The sequence below is a fragment of the Pituophis catenifer genome, unplaced genomic scaffold, assembly GCF_029215685.1.
Source record: "Pituophis catenifer annectens isolate HBS135680 unplaced genomic scaffold, rPitCat1.0.hap2 SCAF_7, whole genome shotgun sequence".
In the NCBI taxonomy this organism is placed as follows: domain Eukaryota; kingdom Metazoa; phylum Chordata; class Lepidosauria; order Squamata; family Colubridae; genus Pituophis; species Pituophis catenifer.
The window spans coordinates 4,988,965-5,016,719 of NW_027256887.1; the positions used below are offsets into that span (position 1 = coordinate 4,988,965).

General features: G+C 40.4%; 1 protein-coding gene across 2 annotated transcripts; it reads right to left on the reverse strand.

The window, feature by feature from the left end:
• Nucleotides 1-379: 379 nt before the first annotated feature.
• Nucleotides 380-23,871, reverse strand: HBP1 (HMG-box transcription factor 1). Of its 2 annotated transcripts, none has more exons than XM_070947187.1 (11): nucleotides 23,789-23,871; nucleotides 19,751-19,943; nucleotides 16,576-16,810; nucleotides 12,433-12,565; nucleotides 11,044-11,155; nucleotides 10,823-10,920; nucleotides 9,828-9,984; nucleotides 6,921-7,065; nucleotides 4,998-5,306; nucleotides 3,657-3,798; nucleotides 380-1,538 (listed from the first exon to the last, which is right to left on the reverse strand). In XM_070947187.1, exons 1-11 carry the CDS (start codon nucleotides 23,801-23,803, stop codon nucleotides 1,527-1,529), a joined length of 1,551 nt encoding a protein of 516 aa, XP_070803288.1. In that variant the 5' UTR covers nucleotides 23,804-23,871; the 3' UTR covers nucleotides 380-1,526. The 2 variants fall into 2 exon arrangements, with proteins under 2 accessions (XP_070803288.1, XP_070803287.1); XM_070947186.1 differs by having other exon boundaries at nucleotides 10,808-10,920.
• Between the last annotated feature and the right edge of the window lie 3,884 nt (nucleotides 23,872-27,755).

Consider the following 27,755-nt stretch of genomic DNA (forward strand, 5'->3'; position numbering starts at 1 on the left):
GAGACTTCGTCGAAACGTCGCCAAGACACTTCCAATTTTACGCGGGAGAAAACCCGAATAACCAAAGACCTACATACAAACACCCGCGAAAACCTCAGAAAACAAATACATTTATGTGTGTGTGTGTGTATATATATATATATATATATATATATATATATATATATATATATATATATATATATATATATATAATACAATCTATACACACACACACATATACATATTTTATGTTGATTTATGAAATATTTCGGATTACGAAAGTGTAATGTTGTATGTACAATGTTCTAATTGGAAATGTAATTAAAATATTTCTACCAGTCCTTGTTTTCAAGCATTCCTTCAATTAGGCAATCAGTAATATCAATTCACAAGACTGTATTGTGATACTTCATATATTTTATATAATATGAGAAAATATACAAGAATAATTTTTTACAATTTATTTTGAAATAATACAAGAATACAGTGTGCAAAATCATAGGAGCAACATGTAAGAGACGTACATATCAGGTGCTGAAATTTCTTGTGATTTCTTGACAGAAACACACTATTTAGTAATATTAAAAGCTATGTTGTAAATGTTCACAGCAAAAGTAGCCATTAATCGAATATATATCTGCTCTATTTTTTAGATAGATGGAGGGGGGGGGGAAGTAAAGTGCAAATATTGCACCGAAAATAAGTGCAAGGTTTGTCCCCACCATAAATGACGTCTTATGGCAAAATAAAATCTTTTTAAAATACGCAGCATAGGGAAAAAAAAAAAATTAACATTAAATGAAAAGTATTGTGAAAGCACCATTCCTCTTGAACAATGCAATCTGCTTGCAGGTTTCATCTTTTCCAATGCAGCTCAGGCTTCTCAGCAGCCGCCTATTTTACGAGGGAAGGTGTATCACACCCAAAATATAAATTATAAAGGTGACACCTTCCCGTATAGACAACAATTTGCTACATATAGTGTACATTATACTATTCGCTTTGCCACGCATTCTGATATTTTTGTTGGCACCGGGCAAACTAGAAGTCCATTATAATTATATGTCAGAAAATTCCAGCTTGCAAAAATTGGTAGTTTTAATTACATAGTTTGTGCAATACGTATTAATCAGCAATAAGAATTGTTCTATAAACAGATGTTACATTTTGTTTTAAACTTCCCCTTTTTTGTGCATTTTTTTTTCCTTAGAAAATAAAACTTTTTATACAAAGCTCCTCGCTTCTTCCTACTATTCCTTAGCACCACAGGATATCCATGTTCAAGCCTATTACACCTGATAGACATATAATGTAGTTTGGAAGGGGAAAAAAAAAATATAAGGCAATTTGGTTTTTTTTGTTTGTTTGTTTGTTTTTAAATGTTGATACTTTTAGCTTGCTTAATGCTCTACCGTAATAAGCAAAACTTCATTCCTAGTGACTCCAATGATGCCAGTGTATTATAGTCACACCGCCACAACAAATCACGAAACCTTGATCGTGTCTTCCCATCACCGTGGATTGATTAGAATTCCATCTGGATGCTACTGCGAGCCCTGGGAAGGAAGACAAAATGAAAAACACCCGTTAAAAGACCAGGGGAAATTTGGTCGTGGAAATATGAATTAAATTACGTGTTCTGGGTTCAACTTTCTTGCAGCCAAAAACATGAAGCGGACGTAAAGAACACGCTGCAGGTTTGGCTCTTAGTAAGTCGCAGGTTGTCCTCGACTTACGACCGCGATGGAACCCAACATTTCTGTCCCTGAGCGAGAGAGCTGTTCAGTGGATTTGGCCCCATTTTACGACCTCTCTTGCCACAGTTGTTCAGTGAATCGCTGCAGGGCGATTAAAGTTAGTTCAGTGAATCTGGCTTCCTCGTTGACTTTGCTTGTCGGAAAAGTTGCAAAGGGGGGGGTATCACGTGACCCCCCCCGGGGGATGTGCGACCCTCATAAATGTGAGTCAGTTTCCAAGTGTCCAATTTTGATCATGTGTCCACGGGGGAAGCTGCAGTGGTCATATGTGTGAAAAACGGTCATAAGTCACTTTTTTTTCAATGCCGTTATAACTTTGAATGATCACTAAACGAACAAGGACTACATGTATTTTAAACAATATGCATGATTCCATGCCAATTCTGGCAGGGTTGAAAAGTCAGGTTTTACCTATATTTGTTAAACATACAAATGCATAAAAATTAGTTATCTTCTAGATTATTCATATGCTTTGAGAGATTGGAATTTGGTGAGGTAAATTTTGGAATTTAATCAGCATATTTTTTTAAAAAAATATGCTTATTAAATTAAAGAAAACCAATAAAACACAGAATAAAAAACCTGCACTCCAGTGGACTGGATACCTGCAGCATTTCAGACTATGACGACTGTTCTCTATAAGGGAGCCAAAACTTTCAATTGGGTGGAGGTAAGAGGTGAAATTTCAACTACAGATAGTCCTGGATTTACATCAGTTCACTTAGTGACCGTTCGAAGTTACAACAGCACTGGAAAAAAGCGATTTATGACCATTTTCCACACTTATGACCACTGCAGCACCCCCGTGATCACGATTAACATTCAGATGCTTGACAACTCACAGTTATGACGGCTGCAGTGTCCCAGGGCGGGGGGGGGGGTGTCACGTGATCCCCTTTTGCGACCTTCTGACAAGCAAAGTCAAGGGGGGAGGCCAGATTCACTTAACAACCATGTTGCTGATTGTTAGTGCAGGGATTCACTTAACCAACGTCGTAATAGGGGGCAAAACCTCACTTCACAAATTTCTCACTTAGCAACATCGATTGTGGTTGCAAGTTGAGGGCTACCCTGTATTTATAAGCACCTCCTTGGATTTGGGTCAAATTAAAGCAACAGCTGCAAGTGGACTGACCAATTATGTTTACTCTCCTTTTTTTTAGCAACAGAGAAAACTCAACTTTCTTTCTCAATGTCATCTTGTAAGAGAAATATAGGCTGTTGGCCTCGATGGATTAAAAAGCCACTATCTATTTAAGTGTGGCGGCAACTTAAATCCGCAGGGACTCTAATTTTACCTTTTTGATATATTTAAGTGTGTGTGTATGTGGGGGGGGGGTGAGCCAAGGAAGTGAACTTAACTCTCATCCTGCTGAACGACTGCCTCGTCAGAAGTCTGAACTAGCTTAGTCTCTTGACCAAATGCTGGCTTGCGGGCTTTCTTGCCGCCTTCTAGAAACTACGATTAAAAATTAAGCGCAGCAAGGATTAGACTAGATTCGGGAGTGGTCCATTATCTACTCCTTGTGTATTTTGGAATAACCCTAACGGTGTTACTCTTTCTCTGGGACCATAAAGGCAAACTGGATCTCCTTGAACAGAGAAGGGGGTCTCCTTCTAGATCTGGACATTTCATTGGAAATTCCGCTGGATTTTTATTAACAGTTTCTTCTACAACGGTGGCTCCCATCCTTTTGGGCGCCAGGGACCGGTTCCGTGGAGAGAGGTTTTTCCGCGGACTGGAGGGGGTGTGGTTTCACGTGGTTCCTGCATCCCGCGGATGGGGCTTCGTTTGTTTGCGCGGACAGGTTGCTGGCGTGCCGGTCCACAAACCGGGGGACGTTGGGGACCCCTGTTCTACAATACTCTTAAGGACCAAGAGATCTAGGAAATGGCAAAAGTGGTAAGACCACGTACTGAATTTGTTCGTTTCCGTTTCCAGCAATCGGGATTCAAACGTTTTTGTTCTTCAGCCAAGGCCTTGGCTTCTAATGTGTACATCCGCCTTTCCTCGTTTTTCATTTTCTTCCACCTGTCACCGAGTATCACACTTATGGCTCTGCAGGAGAAACAGATGCGGAGAAGAAGGGTCAAGTCAAGCCAGCAGGAGAATGTTAATTTCCCTATTTCCTTGTGTGTTTGTGTGTGTATGTGTATGTGTTGCCCTGAGTCTTCGGAGAGGGGCGGCATACAAATTGAATTAATAAATTGAATTTAATAAATATGTGGAGAATAGATCCAGGAAAGACTTCAGCACTTATTTCTATCCTTGGCACGTTTTTTTAATACTACTCCACAATATACCCTTAGCGTAAGCAGTAGTTGCAAAACTCTTTAATTTTCAGACTTGACGTTTTCAGTGGTATTTCTAGGATTAATTTTTTAAAGCCTTAACAAAGCTGAAGAGATGTTTTTCGGGAACACTGTACACTTGTCAACATCAGTGCTGAGTTGGAATATGCAGGTAGTCCTCAACTTACAACGGTTCGTTCGAAGTTACAACGGTACTGAAAAAAGTGACTTATGACCATTTTTCACACTTACGACTGTTGCAGCTTCCCTGTGGGTCATGTGATCGAAATTCAGACACTCGGGCAACTGACTCATATTTATGACGATCCCCTTTTCCAAACTTCTGACAAGCAAAGTCGGTGGGGTAGCCAGATTAATTTAACAACCGAGTTACTGATTTACGGCATTTTATGACCTTTCTTGCCACGGTTGTTAAGTGAATCACTGCGGCTTTTACATTATTAACACGGTCACTCAATGAATCTGCCTTTCCCCCATTGACTTTGCTTATCAGAAGGTCGCAAAAGAGGATCACCTGACACCCCCCCCCGGAACACTGCAACCGTCACAAGTATGAGTCAGTTGCCAAGCATCTGAATTTTGATCACATGACCCTGGGGCTCATAAGTCATTTTTTTCACTGCCGTTGTAACTTCGGTCATTAAACGAACTGTTGTAAGTCAAAGACTACCTGTACTATTTCTCAGATTTTTTTATTTTAATAGAGTTAATCTAAAATCTACCACTGGCTTCTATTATAACTCCCTCCCTAAAATGTTCGGCGCCATTAAATGATAAATTCCAAGCTAAGCATGTAAGCCGGTGTAAATTGCAAACTGAAAGTACGTATTCTGCAGCCTAAAATATGGCTTTTAATTGAAAACCCAAAGGCAATGAATATTTGATTTCATCAACAGCTGGGGTGAACATACATCGTATAGATATCAGAATTCGGAGGCTCTTTACCTGTTATCTTTTCCTGGGTACATCTGAGTATATTCTACTCGGTATTTTTTGGCAAAAAGCATGAAGGCATTCATTGGTCTTTTGCATTTGTTGGGAGAAGTGGCACTAACAGTACTTGCAGTCCCTGAGTGGTGGTTTTTGCCAGATTTGCTGTACATGGAGGCAGTCTGTGTGGATTGGGCAGGCCCACAGTCGGATCTTTCAAAGTCTGGGCTCCCGGAGCCCCCGCAGGATAGAGAAGCCCGCCGCTGACGAGCCATACTGCTTAACACGTAGACCGCGGAGGAGTCCATGGGTGTAAAATCGTAACTGAAAAGAAAGGTCGCTTTAGAAACGAATTCTGGACTTGCCCTGAAATAGTATCCTAATAGTGTTATCAATAGATGAGAATAATTTGTATCTCGGGGTTGAACTGCGGGGAGTCCTTGGGGCTCTCTGGGCTTGGTGGTTTTCTTGCAGATGCTTCGTGACCCAACTAGGTAGCATCATCAGTGCCGGATGGGAGTAGGGTTTGCAGAGTGCAGAAAGAGGAGGAGGAGGAGGAAGAGGGAGAGGTCTGTGGGGTCCTTGGTGCTCCCTGAGCTTGGTTGTTTTCTTGCAGACATTTCATGACCCAACTAGGTAGCATCATCAGTGATAGAAGAGAGTAGGGTTTACAGAGAGGAGGAGGAGGAGGAAGGGGAGAGGACTGTGGGGGTCCTTGGTGCTCTCTCAGCTTGGTGATTTTCTTGCAGATATTTCATGACCCGACTAGGTAATATCATCAGTGCTGGATGGGAGTGGGGTTTGATCTCTAGTAGCTTGCCCTGTCAGTGGAGGGAGTATTCCTAGCAGACTGATTGTATATAAACTGAGAGTCCACTCCCTTATAACCCTGATGACATTACCCAGCTGGGTAATGAAATGTCTGGAAAGCCACCAAGCTCAGAGAGCATCAAGGACCCCATACATAACAATATCGATTTACTACTCATGCTAGTCTTTTAAGTGAAAGATTAGCTCATTTTTGTTATGTTAACCCATTTTGTTACCATGGAACCTAGCATCATAAAACAAAAAAAGGTGAATGACTTATCGTCTGATTAAATAAACTTAAAATTAATCCTATTCTACTTTCAGAACTATAGCCGAAGAACTAAATAACATTTGCAGGAATTACTTTAAACGTGGGCTTCCAACTTAGAGAATCTGTTTTCACAGCCTAGAACTGGTAGCCTTCCACCCTCTAGTGGAAGATACGTAAAGCTAGACTTTTCTTTTTTAAACAAATAGATCTTTATTAATTATTTACAGATAAAAAAACATATAGTGTAATTTTTGAATAAATATAAGTTATATATGGGTATACAACACAACACATAAAGACAACCACAGAGAAGGACAAACTGGGGGTCGTATCGAACCCCCAAATACTTATTCATAGTTACATCCTGGTAAAAGGATTTACCGGGTTAAAGCTAGACTTTTCAATTAAATAAATTATATGTCCAGAAATCGTATTAAAAATGTTATTCCTTTAAAACATCAGCTTTAAAAAGAGCATATGCATTAACTGAAATAGTTGAATTTTAGGGATGTGGGAATTTTGATCCAATTTGTTTCTTTCTTTTCTTTCTTTCTTTCTTTTATTAGATTTATATACCGCCCTACTCCTGAAGGACTCAGGGCAGTGAACAGGCACAAAATAAAATACATAAATACAAAAGTTAAGAACATAATTAAAACCAGATTAAATAATTTAGCCCGAGACAATTAAGAATCCCAATAATTTAAAACAGATTAAAAATTTTGATTTAAAAGAATTTTAAATTTTAAATGTTTGCTCTTACTCAACATTTAAAAACACCTCCCATATGCCAAAACCAGAATTTCACATATTTGAAAGAAAAGACAGAATTATATAGCCTCTGCTTCAAGAATTACCTTTTGAATGTATCAAAAACACCAGAATCGTCAAAGTTTATCGCCTCAGGGTGTCCACGAGGTAGGCAGATATCACCAAGGTGCATTTCACAGCATGGAATACCATGCTGAACCACAGTCAAGCTTGGATAAAAAGACGACCAACCTGAACAAAAAAAAAAAAAAAAGAAGAAACAATTAGATAAGACGCAATCCAGATCCAGAAAGGTTTCAAACGAGACGGGCTTAGACAAAAATGAAGAAAGCAGCTGTGAAATACCCAAAGGTGCTTTTTCAGGAGGCAACTGGATTTTCTTTTTTTTTCTTTTGAAGACATTTTGCTTCTCATCCAAGAAGCTTCTTCAGCTCTGACTGGATGGTCAGGGAATGGAAGGATTTATAGCTGGTCATTTGCATCCTTTTAGAGGGTCGTTGAGGCCACCTGGAGGTTTAGCTGTGTCCTCAGGGTCACCTGAGTAGTGTGAATAGTTCCTGTAGTTTGCAATTTTTCCAGCTGTTTGCAAGGAATATAAATCCTTCCATTCCCCCACCATTCAGTCAGAGCTGAAGAAGCTTCTTGGATGAGAAGGGAAATGTCTTCAAAAGAAAAATCAAGAAAGTCCAGTTGCCTCCTGAAAAAAGCACCTTTGGGACAACTATGACCTGGATGACTGAGAATCTCTACAGACTTTCAGCTGTGAAATAACGTAGATCTGGCCTTGGCTATGGGAAAAACAATGAAATTTATTTATTGTTTATTTATTTATATCCCATCTTTATAATTTTTACAAATACTATAACTCAAGGCGGCCAACGTGTCCAATACAACCTTCCTCTTTCTATATTCTCCACAACAACAACCTTGTGAGGTGGGGGGTTGGGCCTAAGATCACCCACCGGTTTTCACGACTAAGGCGGGACTTGAACTCACAATCTCCAACGTCTAATCGGATAGCTTGACTGCTAGAAAGGGCGAATTTATTCCGAGAAACTGTAAAGCTGAAGAAAGAAACTCAATCATAACTGTGTCGTGATTTTGTCTGGAGTCAAATGGCTCAGAGGAAAACTCCGAGTTTCCAAATTCAGTAATTCTGTGCCATAATAAAGAGTTTTTTTTAGAATCGTTCCTGCTTTTATTTCTTGATTGTGAATACAGATAATTCTCCAGTTAACAACCATTCATTTAGTGACCGTTTGAAGTGACAACGGCACTGGAAAAAAGTGACTTATGACCGGCTTTTACACTCACGATCATTGTGGCAGGGGTGAAATCTAAAAATTTTTCCTACCAGTTCTGTGGGCGTGGCTTGATGGGTGTGGCAGGGGAAGGATACTGCAAAATCTCCATTCCCATCCCACTCCAAGGGAAGGATATTGCAAAATCTCCATTCCCACCCCACTCTGGGACCAGCCAGAGGTGATATTTGCTGGTTCTCCAAACTACTCAAAATTTCCGCTACCGGTTCTCCAGAACCTGTCAGAACCTGCTGCATTGCGGTATCCTCATAGTCATGTGATCAAAACTCAGCTGCTTGGCAACTGGCATGTACTCGTGACGGCTGCACTGTCCCCAGGGTCACATGATCCCCTTTTATAACCTTCCCAGCCGGCTTCTGACAAGCAAAGTCAATGGGAGAAACTAGATTTGTTTAATGACCGAAGGATTCACTTAACAACAGTGGTGGTTCATTTAACGGCGGGGGGAAGGAAGGTCATAAAATGCACTTGCTTAACAACTGCCTTGCTTAGCAATGGAAATTTTGGTCTCAATTGTGGTCGTAAGGCGAGGACTACCTATCTCAAAAGGTTGACAAGCAATACCACGCATACGTTATTCACCAGTTGCGATATCTTCCCTGGGATGCCATTTTTTTTTGTAACAGAAGTTAAGATTTTAGATGCTTTTGGGGTGTTTTGCAATTTGGTTCAAAAGAGTGTAAATCCTGCTTTTGACTTATTAAGTTATTGAGCTATTGAGGATACTATACAAGTAGTGCTTGACTTGCAACAGCTCATTTAGTGACCGTTTGAACACTTATGACCGTTACAGCATCCCCCCATGATCCTGTGATCAAAATTCAGACACTGACTCATATTTATGATGGTCACAGTGTCCCAGGGTCATGTGATCCCCTTTTGTGACTTTCTGATGAGCAAAGTCCAAGGAGAAGCCGGATTCAATTAACAACCGGGTTACTAACCAGTGGTGAAATCCAAATTTTTTTACTACCAGTTCTGTGGGCGTGGCTTGGTAGATGTGGTGTGGCTTGGTGGGCGTGGCAGGGGAAGGATACTGCACCAGGGCCTGGTGGCTCAGCAGACTAAAAGCATTGTGATTAACACCAGCTGTCTGCAATTACTGTAAGTTCGAATCTCACCAGGCTCAAGGTTGACTCAGCCTTCCATCCTTTCTAAGGAAGGTGAAATGAGGACCCAGTTTGTGGGGGCAATAAGCTGACTTTGTATAAATATACAAAAGGATGAAGGCTATTGCTTAACACATTGTAAGCCGCCCTGAGTCTCCGGAGAAGGGCGGCCTATAAAATCAAATTAAAAAAAAAAAATCCCCATTCCCTCCCCACTCCTGGGGGAAGGATACTGCAAAATCTCCATTCCCACCCCACTCTGGAGCCAGCCAGAGGTGGTATTTGCCGGTTCTCCAAACTACTCAAAATGTCCGCTATCAGTTCTCCAGAACCTGTCAGAACCTGCTGGATTTCACCCGTTATTAACCTAAGAGCTGCAGTGATTCACTTAACAACCGTGGCAAGAAAAGTCATCAAATGGAGGCATAACTCACTTAACAAGTCTTTCATCTTAGCAACAGAAATTTTGGGCTCAGTGGTGGTGCTAAGTCAAGGACTCCCCGTATTTTTTTTTTTTTTTAAATCGTGTATGACAAAAAAGAACATTTTGTTTTTCCTTTACCTTTATTTTTAACATAGAAGGGGTGATCTAGTCTGCACTCGGCAGTGAGTAAATCCTGGGCTGCTGTGCCGGGATCAAAAGTCAATTTAAGTACTGACTCGCCAAAGGAAACGCTCTCTTCGTGCGATATCAGTTTCAATCCGTCAGCGCCGTAGCCCTGCAGGAACACAACCATTATCAGGGAGCCCTATTAATCCATCCCCCATCGCGCTCGCTCTAATATCCGAGCCGCTTCCTTGTTTCTACAGAATTAAAGGCCTCGATCGTTATGGATTTAATGGGATCACTACATCCACCGCAAGGGGCAGGAGTTCCGACCAACCTTGTTGGCTACACATGAATCAGCAGTTTAGGGAAACAGGAATTTGCGGGGCGGGGGGGGGGGGGGAAGTAAAGTACAGACATGTGATTTACTGCCCATCTGTTGGTCCTGAGGAAATTGCAACACTCTGGAGTGAGTAAGCAAGCAGCCCTCTTCCTATCATCTCACAATTCTCGGATGCTGTCATTTCTCTGTTATGGGAACTACTTCACGGCTATTTAGGGGATTGGCATACATATTTTCCCTTTGGATAATGCTTCCCGGTTGCAGGAATTGGGTTTGGTTAGTCTAGAGAAAAGAAGGACTAGGCGTGACATGATAGCTGCATTCCGGTATTTGAGGGGCTGCCACAGAGAGGAGGGGGGTCAACTGATTATCCAAAGCACCAGCGGGCAGGACAAGAACTAATGGATGGAAACTAGTCAAGGAGAGAAACAACTTGGAATTAAGGAGAAACTTCCTAACAGTGTGGACAATTAACCAGTGGAATAACTTGCCTCCAGAAGTTGTGGGTGCTCCATCACTGGAGGATTTTTTAAAGAAGAGACTGGACAGTCATTTGTCTAAAATAGGGTCGCCTGCTTGAGCCCCCTCCAGCTCTATTCTGATTCATTTCCCTCTCCTTTCAATGGCGGTAAGAGAAATACTCAGAGCTTACTTTAGAGGCACCCACCGAATCATCAGCTTCGTTTCTGCAGCCGGCCGATCCAGCAAAATCTTCAACGTCGATCCATTCTTGATTGCGTCCTTTGTGAAAGCATAAACGTGTTCCTAATTTTTTTTTTTTTTTTTTTTAGGGGAGGGAAAAAAACAAAACAAAAAGAATTCAATGCAACGGTAAAAGATGAGCCTGAGTATTAAACCCAGTCATGTAACGGGGAGTGTTCTTTTTACCTTTAAGGAAACAGTGCCAAACAGTTGGAGGCCAAGAGTGGCACCATCCCAGATCATCATCGTCTGACAATGATGACATACAGAAAATGCCAGACTCTGATTCACTGTTTGTCTGTTGAAAAAAATAAAACCACAGTTTGCACGTATAGATTGCTGGGTCTGTTCACACAACAACGGTGGGTTCATGTGACTCCCTGAAACAGAAGACTTTCTGGAGTTAATTTTTTTTTTTACTTAACAATTCCCAAGCCTTTCCTGCGTATTCCTAAATTTTGTATCTTCTAATTGGCTTTAAAGCAGGGGTCTCCAACCTTGGCAACTTTCAGACTTGTGGACTTCAACTCCCAGAATTCCTCAGCCAGCAAAGAATTCTGGGAATTGAAGTCCACAAGTCTGAAAGTTGCCAAGGTTGGAGACCCCTGCTTTAAAGCCCTTGTACATTCCTTGCATAAGCACGTAACTTAATAATTAGTAATATCAATGTATATCCTTTGTTTTCTTTTTCCTTGTTTGTTTTGTTGGTCTATTACTTTACTTCTGTTTTGTTTAAACGTCCTTTTTATTTCTTCGTTTTGAGCTTATGGTTGTGAGCCATCCAGAGTAGCTCCATGGAGAGATAGGTGGCAAATAAATTTAATAATAATAATAATAATAATAATAATAATAATAATAATAATAATAATAATTGCTTTTTTCTCTTTAAAATCTAATCCTTTGAGGCTATATTTCACTCCAATGAACAAGCAGTTGGAAGTGGAATATAAATCCAATCAATAAAAATATATCTTTGCGACCTCTTATCACGATTAATTTCGGGCAGCGGTCCTAAAAGCCTACAATTAATCTGACATGACAAAGCAAGGGACCCTTCCAATGACAGCTCATGCGTTCCAGTAAGTCCCAGTATGTTTTGCTTGGCCTAGGATCAAATGGCAAGCTGTGTGTTGATGGAAGGTCTGGAAATGAATGAGACAATCTTCCTTCCATCCGTTTTGCTGTTTTGTTCCCTGCAACCTCTCTGCTTTTCATCTAGGGAAATTCTCAGTCATCCAAGTCCTGGTGGTCCCAAAGGTGTTTTTTCCAAAGGCAGCTGGACTTTTGGTTTTTCCTTGAAGACGTTCCGCTTCTGATCCAAGAAGCTTCTTCAGTTCTGACTGAGGTTAAACGTCTTCCAAGGAAAAACTAAAGTCCAGTTGCCTTTGGAAAAAGCACCTTTGGGAATCTCTGTTTTTCTTTCACTATATTTGATCCTAATCCAAGCTTCAAAGGGGACTTTTGCTAAGTTGCAACATTTCTAATTTGTCTGCATTGTCCATTGCAACACAAGATCTATTCCTCCAGCTGCTAAATAAATACACATATAAAAGAATAACATATAAAGTCATTTACCCTTTCGTGTCTGATCGGCATTTCCTCAATGTGATGCTTGGGGAAAACTGTCTCATTCGGAGAAGATTCTGGTGGTGGGCGTGCATAGGAATGTAAACTTTTGCTTGTAGCTAGTAAGTGAACTGGAGATGACCTAAGAAAAGATTGTAAAAGAACGTGTGAACGGATGTTGATCAACGAAAAGAAGAAGATATACAAAGAATACTAGGTTAGCAATTCTGTCACAACGTGAAAGCTCCTATAGTTATTCCTTGAACACAAGAGTAGAGTAGAGTAGAGTAGAGTAGAGTAGAGTAGAGTAGAGTAGAGTAGAGTAGAGTAGAGTAGAGTAGAGTAGAGTAGAGTAGAGTAGAAATAATGGAATGGAATGGAATGGAATAATAGAATAGAATAGAATAGAATAGAATAGAATAGAATAGAATAGAATAGAATAGAATAGAATAGAATAGAATAGAATAGAATAGAATAGAATAGAATAGAATAGAATAGAATAGAATTCTTTATTGGCCAAGTGTGATTGGATACAAAAAGACTTCGTCTTCGGTGCATAAGCTCTCAGTGTACATAAAAGATCTAAGTGATAAATCATCTTCAATCAATACTAGTGCAATTTCCAATATCCATTTCCCCATTCGCACCCCATTTCAGGCTTATTTTGAGCAAGAGAAAATTTCTATAAAGCGTTACTTTTATCAATAAAGACACACTCAAATTTTAAATCATTACTGCTCTTTCTTCCCCATTCGGTTACAAAAAGACAAAGCCGGAAAAGAGCCTTGTAGAGCAAATAGTTAATTATTTAATTAATTCATGAAAATTACTTCTATCCTAACTAAGCATTCCGTTATGGAATCCTTGGAAGTCTCTGAGCTTGGTTGTTTGCTTTGCAGGCATGTCATTAACCCAACATCTCCAGCAACAGTGAATGAAGGCGAATGTACGTGTCCCAGGATAATGTTGCAGGATTCAATCTGGGTCGAACACTGGGACCAGTGGTTTTGTCTTCTGGACTCATGCTAGAGCCCATCCTCAGGGAGCTTCTCTCGACCAGAGTGAGTGAGGTACTAATACTCAAGATCACGTGAAGTACTAATACCACTCTATAAAGCCTTAGTAGGACCATACCTAGAATACTGCATCCAGTTTTGGTCACCACACTATAAAAAAGATGCTGAGACTCTAGAAAAAGTGCAGAGAAGAGCAACCAGGATGATTAGGGAATGATTGGAGGCTAAAACATACGATGAACGGTTGCAGGAACTGGGCCTGGCTAGTCTAGTGAAGAGAAGGACCAGGGGAGACATGATAACAGTCTTCCAATATCTGAGGGGCTGCCACAGAGAGGAGGGGGTCTCAAGCTGTTTTCCAAAGCACCTGAAGGCCAGACAAGGAATAATGGATGGAAACTGGTCAAGGAGAGATTCAACCTAGAAATGAGGAGGAACTTTCTGACAGTGAGAGCAATCAACCCATGAAACAGAAGTTGCCTTCAGAAGTTGTGGGAGCTTCATCACTGGAGACTTTCAAGAAGAGACTGGACTGCCATCTGTCAGAAATGATATAGGGTAGTGGTGGCAAAACTTTTACTCACCGAGTGTGGAACAGGCTCCTCCCCGTGCGCTGCGCATGCAACCACGCATCTGTGAATGCGCATGGCTTTTGTATGTGCCCCACCGTGCGCGGCAGGCACAACCACACCATCTGCGCATGTGCACCTTTTGCGCGGCTTCCCCCGTGCTCTCTAGTCATTGGACTAGATGACCTACAAGGTCCCTTCCAACTCTGTTAATCTGTTAGATTGGGTCTATTAGAGAGAAGTTTCCTGACGATGGGCTCCAGCACGAGTCTGAAAGCTCATAAGACTAAATCTCTGGTCCCGGTGACCGACCCAGATTGGATCCTGGAGCAACGGTGCTGAAGATGTAACCTACCTGGCCTGGTGACGAAGCATCTCCAAGAAAACAACCAAGCTTAAAAAACACCAAGGACTCCATAGTTCAACTCCGAGCTGGAGATATATTCTTCTTCTCCTGGAACATCCCATTATCTCAAGACCAAGTGTTCTAACCAACATTGCTATTTACAGAAGAGAATTAGTGCTTCTTTTATGAAGAGCCAGCCACACATCGCTTCAAAGTTCCAAGAAAATAATTAACAGATCCATCTGAGCAAGGAAGTATTTTTAGTTGAGCCAAGAACAGAAGAACTGATTAGAGATCTGTTTTGCTCCTTTTGTGAGTGTGAGTGTGTGTGTGTTTATTTTTGGGGACCAGTTTGATTAAGATTTCTGGACGGATTTCAATGCACACATACTTATTTGTGTGGCTGGGGGTGGATCTTTGGGATTTAATTTTCTCTCGAATCAGCACGGCAATCTGAAGTTTTCATATTCTGATCCCGTTTTAAGATGTAGGTCAAGTTATAATTTGATAAACTTGTGGTACAATTTCCTTCTTTTAAATGCTTTTGCGGCTGATTTAGTTGTTTCGTTGCACTAAATAAGGTATTTTCAGCAGTTCGGTAGGAATAGTTTTAAAAATGAAAGCTATTGAGCCACTGGTCAGGCCATTAGCACTTACATTCTAGTGCCCTTTGAGTGACAGCCGAAAAAGGGAAATTTCTAATATCTACCGACTTGACTCACTTTCTTACCCATCACACACTAATGCAGAGAGAGGAAGGGTCCTACACATTCTCAGTAGCCCTCTTTAGTTCAGGGTAGAGTTAACAGCTCTGCAAAGTTAGATGTGGGGAAAGTACCCCTATCTTTGTGCTTATAGTGTAAACAGGGCAGCTCCAGAATTATATACAGGTAGTCCTCAACTTACAACCCCAACTAAGCCCAACATTTCTGTTGCTAAGCCAGATAAAGCGAATTTTGCCCCACTTTACGACCTTCCTTGTCCAAGTTGTAAAGTGAATCACTGTGGTTGTTAAGTCAGTCACACGGTTGTTAAAGTGAATCCGGCTTTCCCCAATGACATTGCTTGTCAGGAGGTCGCAAAAAAAAAGGGATCACATGATCCTGGCACACTGCGACCATCATAAATATGAGTCCGTTGCCAGGTGTCTGAATTCTGATCACATGACCCTGGGGAAGCTGCAATGGTTATAAGTGCAACAAATAGTTGTTAAGTCCCTATTCTCAGTGCTGTTGTAACTTTGAATGGCCATCAAAGGAACTGTTGTAAGTCAAGGACTACCTGTACTGTTTCTAAGTTTTTTATTTTAATAGAGTTTATCTAAGTATGTAAAACGGTCATAAGTCACTATTTTCAGTGCCGTTGTATCTTCAAACGGTCACTAAATGAACTGTAGTAAGTCAAGGACTACCTGTATCTACATAACGATGGCGATGGATGACCATCGCCTTCACATAATACATGCACATATACTGTATATACAATAGTGGCCAAAATTGTGGGAACCTTTTGGGGAAAGTGTATTTTCTAAAACTAGCTAATAACACCACTTTTTTTTTGAGTAGTACCATAAAATTATATATCAATGGAAAGATAATTTAATCAAGAAAGTAATGCAATAACTTTTAGGAAGGATTTGCTATTAGAATAGCAGTTACAATATAAAGAAGGAAAGTGAAACAGGTAGAAAAAACGAGATATACAAAAATGATCACCATAGAAAAAACGAGATAGACAAAAATGATCCCCATGTCAGTTAATACTTCGTTGGGTGACCTTTAGCATGAATTACGGCCTTACAACGTCTTCCCATGGAGGAAACCAAGTCTTTGAGTTCTGCAGCTGTTATCATGTGAAACCAAGATTGAATGATGGCTTCTATTAACTGGGTTTTATTGCTGGGTCGCTTCTGACTAACAAGTTTCTTTAGTTGGCCTCCATAGATTTTCAATGGGGTGAAGGTCTGGGCTGTTCCCAGGCCATTCCAGCAGTGGAATAGGATTCTCTTGAAACTCCCCCCAAAAAGTGGTTCTATTAGCCATCAAACCTCAATAATACACTTCTTCCAAAAGATTTCCACAATTTTAGCCACTATTGTATATATATATATATATATACACACATACACATACACTCTCTCCACCTTTTTAATGCAAAATAGGAACCTTAAAGCAAGTCCGTAATTTGTAGAGAAAATAACAATAATAATAATATCCCATACGTGTTATAAAACGAGCACTGCATGAGAGGGCTTTGCGGGCTAGTGGCTATATTTGCCAGCTCCGTCAACCAATTCACGCCATTCTCGCACGGATAAGCGCTTTCTGGACTGCTGCCTGAGGTGTGTTGGTTCCAAGAAGGCCTTGCGTATTCCTGATGTGAGACATGAGCACTTAGCTGGAAGAGGGCGGGTGGGGTAGAATCGCTGTGAACCGCCTGCAATTCAGGAAGATCATCTGCCAATGAAAAGGTAATGGGTCAAATTTATTCCTACGGATAGCAAGAGCATTATATACCTGATAGTTAGAACAATTAATCAGTGGAACGACTTGCCTCCAGAGATTGTGAGTGCTCCAACACTGGAGGTTTTCAAGAAGAGACTGGACAACCATTTGTTTCAAATGGTATAGGGCAGTGGCAGGCAAACTTGGCTCTTTCACACCCTGTGGACTTCAACTCCCAGAATTCCTAAAACAGCCAAGCTGTTTTAGGAATTCTGGGAGTTGAAGTCCACAGGGTGTGAAAGAGCCAAGTTTGCCTATCACTGGTATAGGGTATTGTTTGACTAGAAGACCTCCAAGGTCCTTTCCAATTCTGTTATACCGCTTCACAGTGCTTTACAGCCCCTCTCTAAGCAGTTTACAGAGTCAGCACATTGCCCCCAACAATCTGGGTCCTCATTTTACCAACCTCAGGAGGATAGAAGGCTGAGTCAACCTTGAGCCCCATCAGGATCGAACTTCTGGCTGTGGGCAGAGTTTGTCTGCAATTCTGCACTTTAACCATTGTGCCACTTCATCAAACTAGCCCAACACAAGAATAAGATCCTTGACCCCCGAATAAAATATTTTCTAGGGTTAGATCTTTTGAATTACTATGCTGACATGTTCCCCAATTTCAGAAAAAGATTATGGTATCCTGTCAAGAAACCCAAACTCTGTTTCTTCTTATATAATGCCAATATAAAAGAAGGGATATAAATTCATAACCATCTGAACTGAGCATATATTTCAAAATAGAATAATCCAGAGCAACATACTTGGAAGAAAGAAAAACTTGGAAGGAGGAAAGATCCTACGAACGCTTCTGAAAAATATAACAACCGGGACTAAATATTTCTTATTCAGTTAGCAGAAGTATGCAGCTAAAATACCATATTTCATCGTGATCTTGGATTTGAGCATTGAAAGAACTTTTAAACTTAATTTCATCTCTTCAGGAAAACTACTCAAGTCTCAAGTAAACAGCTCCTCATTTGAATTTGCAATACTAAACAATGAAGAACTAGAAACAAAATTTGCATACTATCTCAGTTTCACAGAACAGTTAATCTCTCTTTGTTTGGAGAAGTTGTCTCACTGAGTCAAGGTGGTACTTTGATATGAAAGTTCCTTTAAGAGTTTTAAATTAATTGAGTGTTTTGGTTTGGTAATCTGGAGTTTTGATAATCCAGTTTGAACAATCTAATTAGAATTTTTATTGTGTGATATTATCACGTCATGTCCTCCAGCATTTTAAAAAAGCATATGAAAAAACAGAAAATACAGAAGATATGGAAAATAACTACAAAATGTGACAATAGCCAGGCTCCAATGTGCATATTTTAACTGCCTGAAGTATTTTAGTTGTGAATAATGAGTTTGGAATGAAAGGTTGCCCTATAATTTAGCTGAAAGAATAGATATTTTTGGTCTGGGCAATATAGCAGCAAACCTATCCAACACAGTTTGTTTTAACATAGTCATATTACCAGAATATAAGAATATAAGAATTTTGTCCGCTTTAGGAATGTTGGGATGAAATGATGCTTGATTTTCAATTAGCCATTGCCACATATTCTGAGTAAAAAAAGTTATGATACCATGTTTGGATGAGATCACAACTTAAAAATAAACTACAGAAAGTAATTCCTCAAGCATGGTTAATTCAGTTAGATGCGGCCTTTATTCTGAGTGTGCCTGTTGTTTTCTTAAAGAGGACTATGAAATTAGATCTTTGAAACTAAAATATTTGTGCAGTCTTCCCTTACGACAATTTGAAGAGACGTTGAAGAATCCCAAACTGAAATTTGGCACTGAATCCCATAGTGCAAAAAAGTATCACTTAGAAACAAGGATCTCCAAACTTGGCAACGTTAAGACTTTGGGACTTCAACTCCTAGAATTCCTCAGCCAGCCATGCTGGGAGTTGAAGTCCACAATTCTTAAAAGTTGCCAAGTTTGGAGACCCCTTTACTTAGAATATGTAGTAAAAGGTGATTTTTAACTTTTAATTTATGAAACTCAATTTCAGAAACTGTGAAATTATGGATCTCAACCCCTTGGAGCTTCAGGAACCTCTGCATCCAGATTTCTTGACAGGACTGCAAAACTGGTTTGATGCTGCTCGTTTCCGGGACGTGATTCTGTTTGTTTTTATAATCCCTGGTTCTTTTCCACCAAGCTTCAGCCAGGACAATTATCTTGATTATAAACAATACACTCTAGCCATCATCTTAAACTCAATGTATTTTTATCTCTTTTAAGCTACCATGTCGCACCGCCTGGACTAGGAATAAAAAATGGGAGGCCTCCAGGGTACACAAGGACTCCAGGTGATGAGCGGCCCAGTGAAGATGGGATGGGGTCTGTCACACTCCATATTTCCCAAACTTCTGTCAACCTCTCTGCTGCATTTTCTACCTGCTCTTTCTCACATATTTATCCTTCACATTGCCTTTCTCTGCTTCCATATGATTTCTGTTCTTCTATATTCTCTGTTTTCTCTGCCTTACTGTGTGGTTTGGAGGCATTTGGACAGGAAGGCTGTGCAGAGAGTGGTGAGGACAGCAGAAAAGATTATTGGTAGTTCAGTTGTGGTCTTTGCAGCATCCCCATGATCACGTGATCAAAATTTAGATGCTTGGCAACTGGTCATGTGATCCCCTTTTGCGACCTTTGAGAAGCAAAGTCCATGGGGAAAACCAGATTCATTTAACAACTGGGTTACTAACTTATCAAATGCAGCAATTTGATAAGAATCACTAGGGAGAAAGGTTGTAAAAGGGGGCAAAACTACAAAATGTCTCACTTAACAGAAATTTTGGGCTCAAATGTGGTTGTAAGTTGAGGACTACCTGTATTGATTTTTTAAAGGAACTGTCCTTTAAAATACAAGAATCTTGAACAGATACTTACCGAGTTCCATATGTTCGTCAGAAGACGCATATCCAGGAGAAGACGGAATATTCTCGTTACACTTCAGTAAGTCCAGTGCCTCGTTCATTCCTGAAGTTCTCTTGTCCATCACCAACAGGACTTTCTGCACCGTACTAGGCATCTGGTTTGTCTTTATTTCCCAAACCATTGTAGGGCGCTTCAAATTATCTGACTGGAACAAGAATTATTCACAGAGTTAGCTAAAGTATTCAGCAACATTTCACCCTGAAGTATTTGCCGTTTTAAGAACTCTAAGGGGGAGGGGGGGGGAAGCAAGGCAAAGCATAAAGGGAAATCTTGGATTGAAAAAAAAAAACCTGGGAAAGGCCACAGCTGGCAATTTAAACATAAACACACAGCAATGTTTTGTGGTAGGTCACTTTTAAATCTTTTTTTTTCTAGAAAAGTTATGGGCAACCAGTGAGAGCAAAAAAATAAAAACTGATTCGTGCAGTGTTTTAATTGGGAGTTGATGGCCTCATGCAAGATTAATAATAAATAAATAATGGTTAATTATTCTAGCCATAAGATTGTTATAATTATTTTTCCTATACTTCATATTTTGCTTTTTTTAATAGTTCAGTTTAACAGTTTATTTTAGTTTGGAAATCCTGAAACGTTCAATGCACTCCGTAATAAAGACAATAACCAGAAACATCACGGGTAGGAAGATGTGACAGTATCAAATAAACACAATATTTTCACAGAGATGACACTTAGCTAAACCTGCTATAGAAAATGCTCAGTTTCCCACTGTTTGGAAGCCAAATGTGTGACTGTTACATAAGCAAGTCCCAGGTGATTTTAAGCAGCTGCAAAGTGCTATGGTGAACTTTTAATTCCAAGTAAAAATGACCAGATTATTTAATAACATCACATAAGACACATAAACCAAAGTACTACCGTATCCTAAACTGTCATGAACTGTTTGCTTATCTGCCTTAGAAATGGCCTATCAGAGTCTGCCATATGCCCAAAGTTCCAAGCTCCTTAAGTACTTAGCAAAGCACGCTAGAAAAGCAACATATGTGACACATGCTGCTGTATCTAAAAACAAATTATTTGTCATCACATGTGCCTATCCCCAAATTTATTTAATAGAACAAACAAATCTGAATAGATCATCTCATCCGAGGGAGGCACCAAACTGACAATCCAAGGTGAAAACACAGATTACTAGCTCCAGATTAGGTATGCTTTTTTTCCAAATAAGATTCAAATGAAAAATGAACTCTTTGTATTAATGTTGATGGTTTTATACTTAAGATCTTGGCACATCTATTTACAAATAAACAAACAGCTTTTCTAAAGTTTGACCTACAAACATTTAATTGTGCATTTAAAAAAAAATACATAGAGATTCACAACCTCAAACTCTGTCTCTATATCTACTTTTTGATTACATTCTGCTCTTTTGATTTTATTTTTCTACTAACTGAGTGGCATTCTTGTCGCTAAATGGCCACTGGTATTCCTTGAACTAATTATGCTATTTTACCAGTCCAGCGCATTTTAACTTTGTATTCTTGTAAGATCTTTGTTTTGGTGTCTGGCTTTCTGGCTTTTGGGAAAGGGAGAATGATTTATCAACATGTGATTGCATCCCAACATCATTCTCATGGTAGGCCATTCTTCGCTGAGTCATTCTCAACTTCTGATGACTGTTTTTGTTTAGATTTTTATCCTGCTTTTTTTTTTCCATATACAACTTAAGGCAGCCAACATACCAAACACTCCTTCTTCCTATTTTACCCATAACAACCCCCCTATGAAGTGAATTTGGCAGAGGATGGCTGGCCCAAAGTCACCCAGCCAGTTTTTCATGCCGAAGGCAGGATTAGAACTCTGAGTCTCCCAGTTTGTAGGTCAACACCTTAACCAGTATTGTACACCACACTGGCTCTTCATAGACTTTATAGAAATATCTATATACAGTAACCTTCTAGAGAGCAATATGGAAGTAGTTTTCTTTTTTAAAAAAATCTTTCTCTAGCCCAGCGGCCTCCAACCTTTTGGGCCCCAGGGACTGATTCCATAGAGAAAGGTTTTACCGCAGACCAGAGGGGACATGGCTTTGCATGCTGCCTACATCCCGTGGATGGGGCTCCTGTTTGCGCGGTTCGATTGCTGAGATGCCACAGACAGGTGCCAGTTCACGGACCAGGGATTGGGGACCCGTTCTAGCCCAGGCTCCGGGGCAGGGCAACATTATGCTTGGTTCTTGACATTTTCTTCCCTGATAGAATATTTTTTACTTGTTTTAGTATACTGTGTGTCACGTAGACTCCCCTGAATGATCAAGGCAACTGATGAATGGGAGGTCCCTGGTGTGCCCCGAGTATGGTTTCTTGTACACATTTCATTACCCAACTAGGTAATATCATCAGTGTTACAAGGGAGTGAGGTTTGATGTTATTTTTATATACTAGTGGCTCGACCTATCAGAGTTGGTGGGAGTGGTATTGGTGGTTCCTTGATTAAACTATTGTCTACCGTTTGCTTGTTCGTCCGTGTTGGTAGTTCCTTGATTGGGGTATTGTTTACTTCTAGATTGTTGGTCTAAGTGTTAATCTTGGTATTAACTTTAGCCCAACGGGCCATTGATTGCAAGTGAGGAGATAATAAATCAAAGACAGGAAAGAAATAATCTTAAAACAGCAATTCCTCAGGATTCTGGTGACAGAACAGTGTCAGAAGGGACCTTGGAGGTCTCTTAGTTCAACTCCCCACTCAAGCAGAAACCCTACATCCTTTCAGACAAATGGTTGTCCAATTTCTTCTGGAAAAAAAAACCCAGTGATGGAGCACCCACAGCTTCTGGAGGCAACTCTTTCCACTGACTGATTGTTCCACTGATTGATGTCAATGTCAATGAAGACTCAATCATCCAGTCGGTATATTTAACTGCCAGGAAATTGCTCCTTAGATCAAGATTGTATCTCTCCTTGATTACTTCCCATCCATTGCTTCTTGTCCTGCCTTCAGGCGCTTTAGATACTAGATTGACCCTCTCTTCTTTGTGGCAGCCCCTTGGTGACATAATGTACGTCTTGAAAAGCAACACTTAATCCATCCCGGTCACTTGCTAGAGATTCAGAAATAAGGGAAGTAAAGAAATACCCCAGAGAAAGAAAAAAAAAGGGGGGGGACAGGGCAGGTCCCATCGCCCCATTGCTGAAAAGCAGCTGTTAGGCTCCCACCGCAGCAGACCACAACACTTCCGCATTCACAGAGCTCAGAAGGGGCGGGGCGAGGAAAAAAAGACCACGCCCCGCACGCAGACGCGCACCCGAGCTCGCGCGCCGCCTCTGGCGTCGCTCGCGCGCGGAGGGGGAGGACCGTTTTGAGGGGAGGTCACGCGCCGCGGGCGGAGGAGCCTCGCGGCGCTGATTGGTCCCCTTCTGAGCTGAGGGGCCGGAGCCGCTCTCGCTGCCCCCCCCTTCTTTCCAGTCACGTGCCCCAGGCCTGGCAGAGGCCCTTGTTTATAAACTTTTTTCCTCCCGGGGAGGGGGGGAAAGGCGCATGCGCCGAAAGGCCCCATTCATTCAGAAGTGCGTAACAACAGCGGAGAGAAGGCGGTGGGGGAGGGGCGCTCGTCCCCGAGCTCGGAGGGGCCCCTTCCCTGAGAGGGAGGGCTCCCCCCCTCGGCCAAAAGGCTCCTGAGGGGCCCAAAGGGTCCGAGAAATTGGGGAGGGGGGAGAAAGAGGGAACCTCGAAGTAAATACGCCTCATAACTGTGAGCCGTGAGGTAAAATGTCATCGTGTTGTGCTCAATTTTGAAGAGCCAAACGCCTCAAATTCCCCTCAAGTCGCGCCAGGAATTCCGGAGCCTTTTCATTCCCCCCCCCCCTTTCATTTTCTAAACAAACTGAAGAACGACACGGGAGTTCCCTTCCTTCCTCGGCAGCGTCTCCCCCTCAGCGGCAGCCCGCCAAAAAAGAAAAAAAACGGAAGTCGCCCGTTTCCCACTTACCCCCAACCGTGTCAAAAACACTTCAAAACTTCTGAGCTACTTACCAAACCCGTCGCCATTACAGGACTCCCTACAGCTTTTTTTTTTTTTTCACCTCCCTTTCCTTCCCCTCCTCCCTCCCCGTTCGTTCTCGCTCGAAATCGCCGCCCCTTTTCCATCGGGCTCGGGCTCTGAATGGCTGGCGGGGACGCCCATCGCGGGAGTTCTCTCCGCTCATTGGACGACGGCGTTGCCCGTCAGGGTCCAGCTGAAGGGAAAAACAAGACTTGTTTTGATGCCTTCCGCGCGCTCGATTGGCCCGCGGGGAAGCCACTCAAGCTGAACGGGAGGCGTGAATAAATGCACCTTTGGCCCACCCACCCCGAGCCGAAGAGGGTTATGGGCGTTGTTGTTTTCTCTTGTGTTCTAGGCGCGCCCGATACTGAGTTGAGGAACAACAATTCCCAGAAAGCTCTCGGCCATTAGTAAACAAGAATCTTAGGGACACGTGTATTTCTGTCTCCAGCTGGTTGTGGCCCTCCAGCAAAAGTGGGGAATGGACGTTTTCTTTGCAAACCGAGGAACATTTCTTAATTTTTGGAATTAACATGGGAAAACAGGAAGCTTTGGAAAATTGCAGAATTTCAATGAGCCTTTGTAGGGCATTTTGGAAAAAAATTCCCTCCAGGGATAAGTTCAAGTTCCATTTAATTTTTAAATGTCCAAACCGGGTAGTTTTATTTTAATTAGATATGGGCCAAATTATTTAATATTTTTTAAATTTGTTTTTTAAATTTTATATCTGTGTGTTTTATTCTGGCTGTACACCGCCCTGAGTCCTTCTGGGAGAAGGGCGGAATATAAATTAAATTAAATTAAATTAAATTAAATTAAATTAAATTAAATTAAAAAATTAAATTAAAAAATTAAATTAAATTAAATTAAATTAAATTAAATTAAATAATAAAATAAAATAAAATAAAATAAAATAAAATAAATAAATAAATTAGAAACTGGGCATCCTCATGTTAGAATCCTATGCGGGTAGTCCTCGACTTATGACCACAAGGAAGTCCAAAGCTTCCCTGGCTTGTGGAGGAATACCCACAGCAAATACGGAAAAATGAGAAATAAGGAAAAACCTGCCTTCCATTGAGGATCCGTATACTGCACCAGTCAAAAAGAGGGCTGTGAAAATATCTACAGACCCCTCGCATCCTGGACGTAAATTGTTTCAACTTCTACCCTCAAAACGACGCTATAGGGCACTCCACACCAGAATAATTAAACACAAGAACAGTTTTTTTCCCAATGCCATCACTCTGCTAAACAAATAATTTCCTCAACGCTGTCAAATAAATTACTAAGACTATATTACTATTATTCTTCTCTTCCTTACTAGTATCTATCTTTTTCCACTTATCTTTTTCCACCAACCAAGTTGCTTGTATCTTTCAATTTATATTGTTTTTGTTTCCTAGTACAATTCAATAGCTTATTAGTAACCTTGACTATCACTAAGTGTTGTATCTTTTTATTCTTGACGAATGTATTTTATTCTCCTTATGTACACTGAGAGCCTATATACCAAAGACAAATTCCTTGTGTGTTCAATCACACTTGGCCAATAAAAGAATTCTATTCTATTCTAAGCGAGGAAAGTGGGTTTTTGCCCCTTGTTGGAAGAAAATATCCATCTGGGTTCAGTTCCAAGTCGGGAGAAAGACCCTGGAAACATGGAGGTTGATTGGAAACATGGTTTAATGATGAAAATGGCTATTGCTATAATGCATTGTAAGCCGCCCTGAGTCTACGAAGAAGGGCGGCATATAAATTGGAGTAATAAAAATAAATAAATAAATAAATAAATAAATAAATAAATAAATGAATGAATGAATGAATGAATGAATGAATGAATGAAAGAAAGAAAGAAAGAGAAAGAAAGAAAGAAAGAAAGAAAGAAAGAAAGAAAGAAAGAAAGAAAGAAAGAAAGAGAATGAACCACAAAGCACAGGTGTGATTCTACAGCTGACCACCAGGTTTGATGAGCAGGTGGGTTTTTATAGAGTTCTTACAGCATTTTGTAATTTAGAGGCTTGTTTTATGTGTTTTATTATTTGATTTTCTTTTTAAAAAAAATTTTTATTGAAACTTATTACAGAAAAAAAATATAGCAATATGGATAGAATTGCAGAGAGTAATATAATACATATAGAGTTTTAAAACATCAATTTTCGCCTATAGTACAAACCTCCATTAAACCAAATCATCAAAAAAAGGAAAGATTATCCAGAAGAAAGAATTCTCAACTGCCATGCAATGCTCCTATAAATATTTACTCACATTCACACTACGATTAATATTTTACATTTTACAAATGTAAAATGTTATTTGATTTTCATCAGTTCGTTTCAAAGGCTGGCAATGAGTTGTTTTTTTTTTTAAAAAAAAACTTGTTTAACAAATGTAATTCATCCTAGATGCTGGCTTCCTTGGGGTTTTCATCCTGTCTTGAATGGATGACCAAATCTGCATTTGTAAAAGTTGGCCCCTACTTGGGGTAGAGAGCTGAGGCTCTGAATTTCTGTCTTTAGAAACCTGTTTCTCCTTTTGGAAAAATATAATATTCTGCCTTTTTAATATTTCCTAAAATATTTCATTTTTCTAAGAGGGGTGGGTGCTAACTTTCTACACCCCATTCGTGAACTTTTGGCCACTGCTGTTAAGCGGATCACTGCAGTTGCTAAGTGAATCATGTCGTTAAGCAAATCTTGATGCCCCCCCCCCTCCTTGACTTGAGCTTGTCAAAAGCTGGCTGGCAACCAACATAAAGATATGCCGGTTGCCAAACTCACTTGAACATGTGACCATGGGGATGCAGAACATAACTCGTTTTTTCAGTCCTGTTGCAACTTCAAAGGATCACTAAATGAATGGCTGTAAGTCGAGGACTACCTGTATCGGACTACCTTAGGACAGGTGTCTTTGAATTACTTCTGACTGGAGATGTTTGCGTCAAAACTGTTCTCCAGGAATCCTGTTATTAAAAGTAGCTCCCAAGTACCCTTGTCTTGCCCTTTTTAATTTTCTTAAAACTCTTGTCCCAAAGGTGCTTTTTCAAGAGGCAGCTGGACTTTCTGGTTTCCAGCTGCCTCTTGAAAAAATACCTTTGGGATGACCGTAACTTGGAGGACTGAGAATCTCCATAGACATTAAAACTCTTATGCAATAAAAGCTCAGAAGGAAAAAAATACAGAAGGAAAAGCAAACCCAAATAATTATGATTATCTGGAAAGTGTTTTTGGTTTCTTCCTTTGCAGGAAGGCCTGTCCTAAGTAATTTAAAGATTAAAATTTGTTTTGCTCTAAAGTAAGGGTCTCCAATCTTGGCAACTTTAAGACTTCAACTCCCAGCCAGCAAAGCTCTAAAGGACCTCCTTAATATAATAAATGTGATTCTTAAAACATGAACTAAAGGAGTATAGAAGTACAACTCGCATTTGAGAGGGACGTGCGTTGCAAAATAAAATCCATTCACTTCTCCTTGAAGTGTTTTTGCAGACCACCGAGAATCTGTTCCTCTGGGCTTATCGTTCTGATTATTTCTGGAAAGCTGGATTTTTTTTTTTTCTTCAAGAAAGGTGCTTTCCTCCAACATGTTGTACAGCAGAAGCATCTGAAATCAAACCAGCTCTGCATCCCGAAATAGTTGTATTTTCTAAAAACGTAATTCATTTTAAGAGTCCGCTGAATAAACCTTTGTAAGATACTGAGTTAGCAATAGGGAGAAACTTGAATTCTTTGCAAGAACACGGCAAAGTGCAAAGTCACTTGAGCTATTAAAGTCAAAACATAATGGAGAATTTAAAGGGCACATTATGCCTAATGCAGCTTCATTTATTTTTAGAGCAATGAACTTTAAAGAGCCTATACTAGACTCTTAAAAGTGTTAGAAGGAAGTTGGAAAGGAATGCTCAGAGGAAGTTTGGATGTTATTTAAACCCATCTAAACAAAAACACATCAGAACTTATT

What these genes read in the sequence shown, in the direction of transcription:
- HBP1 (XM_070947186.1), bottom strand. An exon ending in TTGGCACTGTTTCCTTAAAG is followed by an intron (nt 10,921 to 11,043) that starts GTAAAAAGAACA and finishes AAAAAAAATTAG; the next exon opens with GAACACGTTTATGCTTTCAC. An exon ending in TACCCAGGAAAAGATAACAG is followed by an intron (nt 3,799 to 4,997) that starts GTAAAGAGCCTC and finishes TTTCTCCTGCAG; the next exon opens with AGCCATAAGTGTGATACTCG.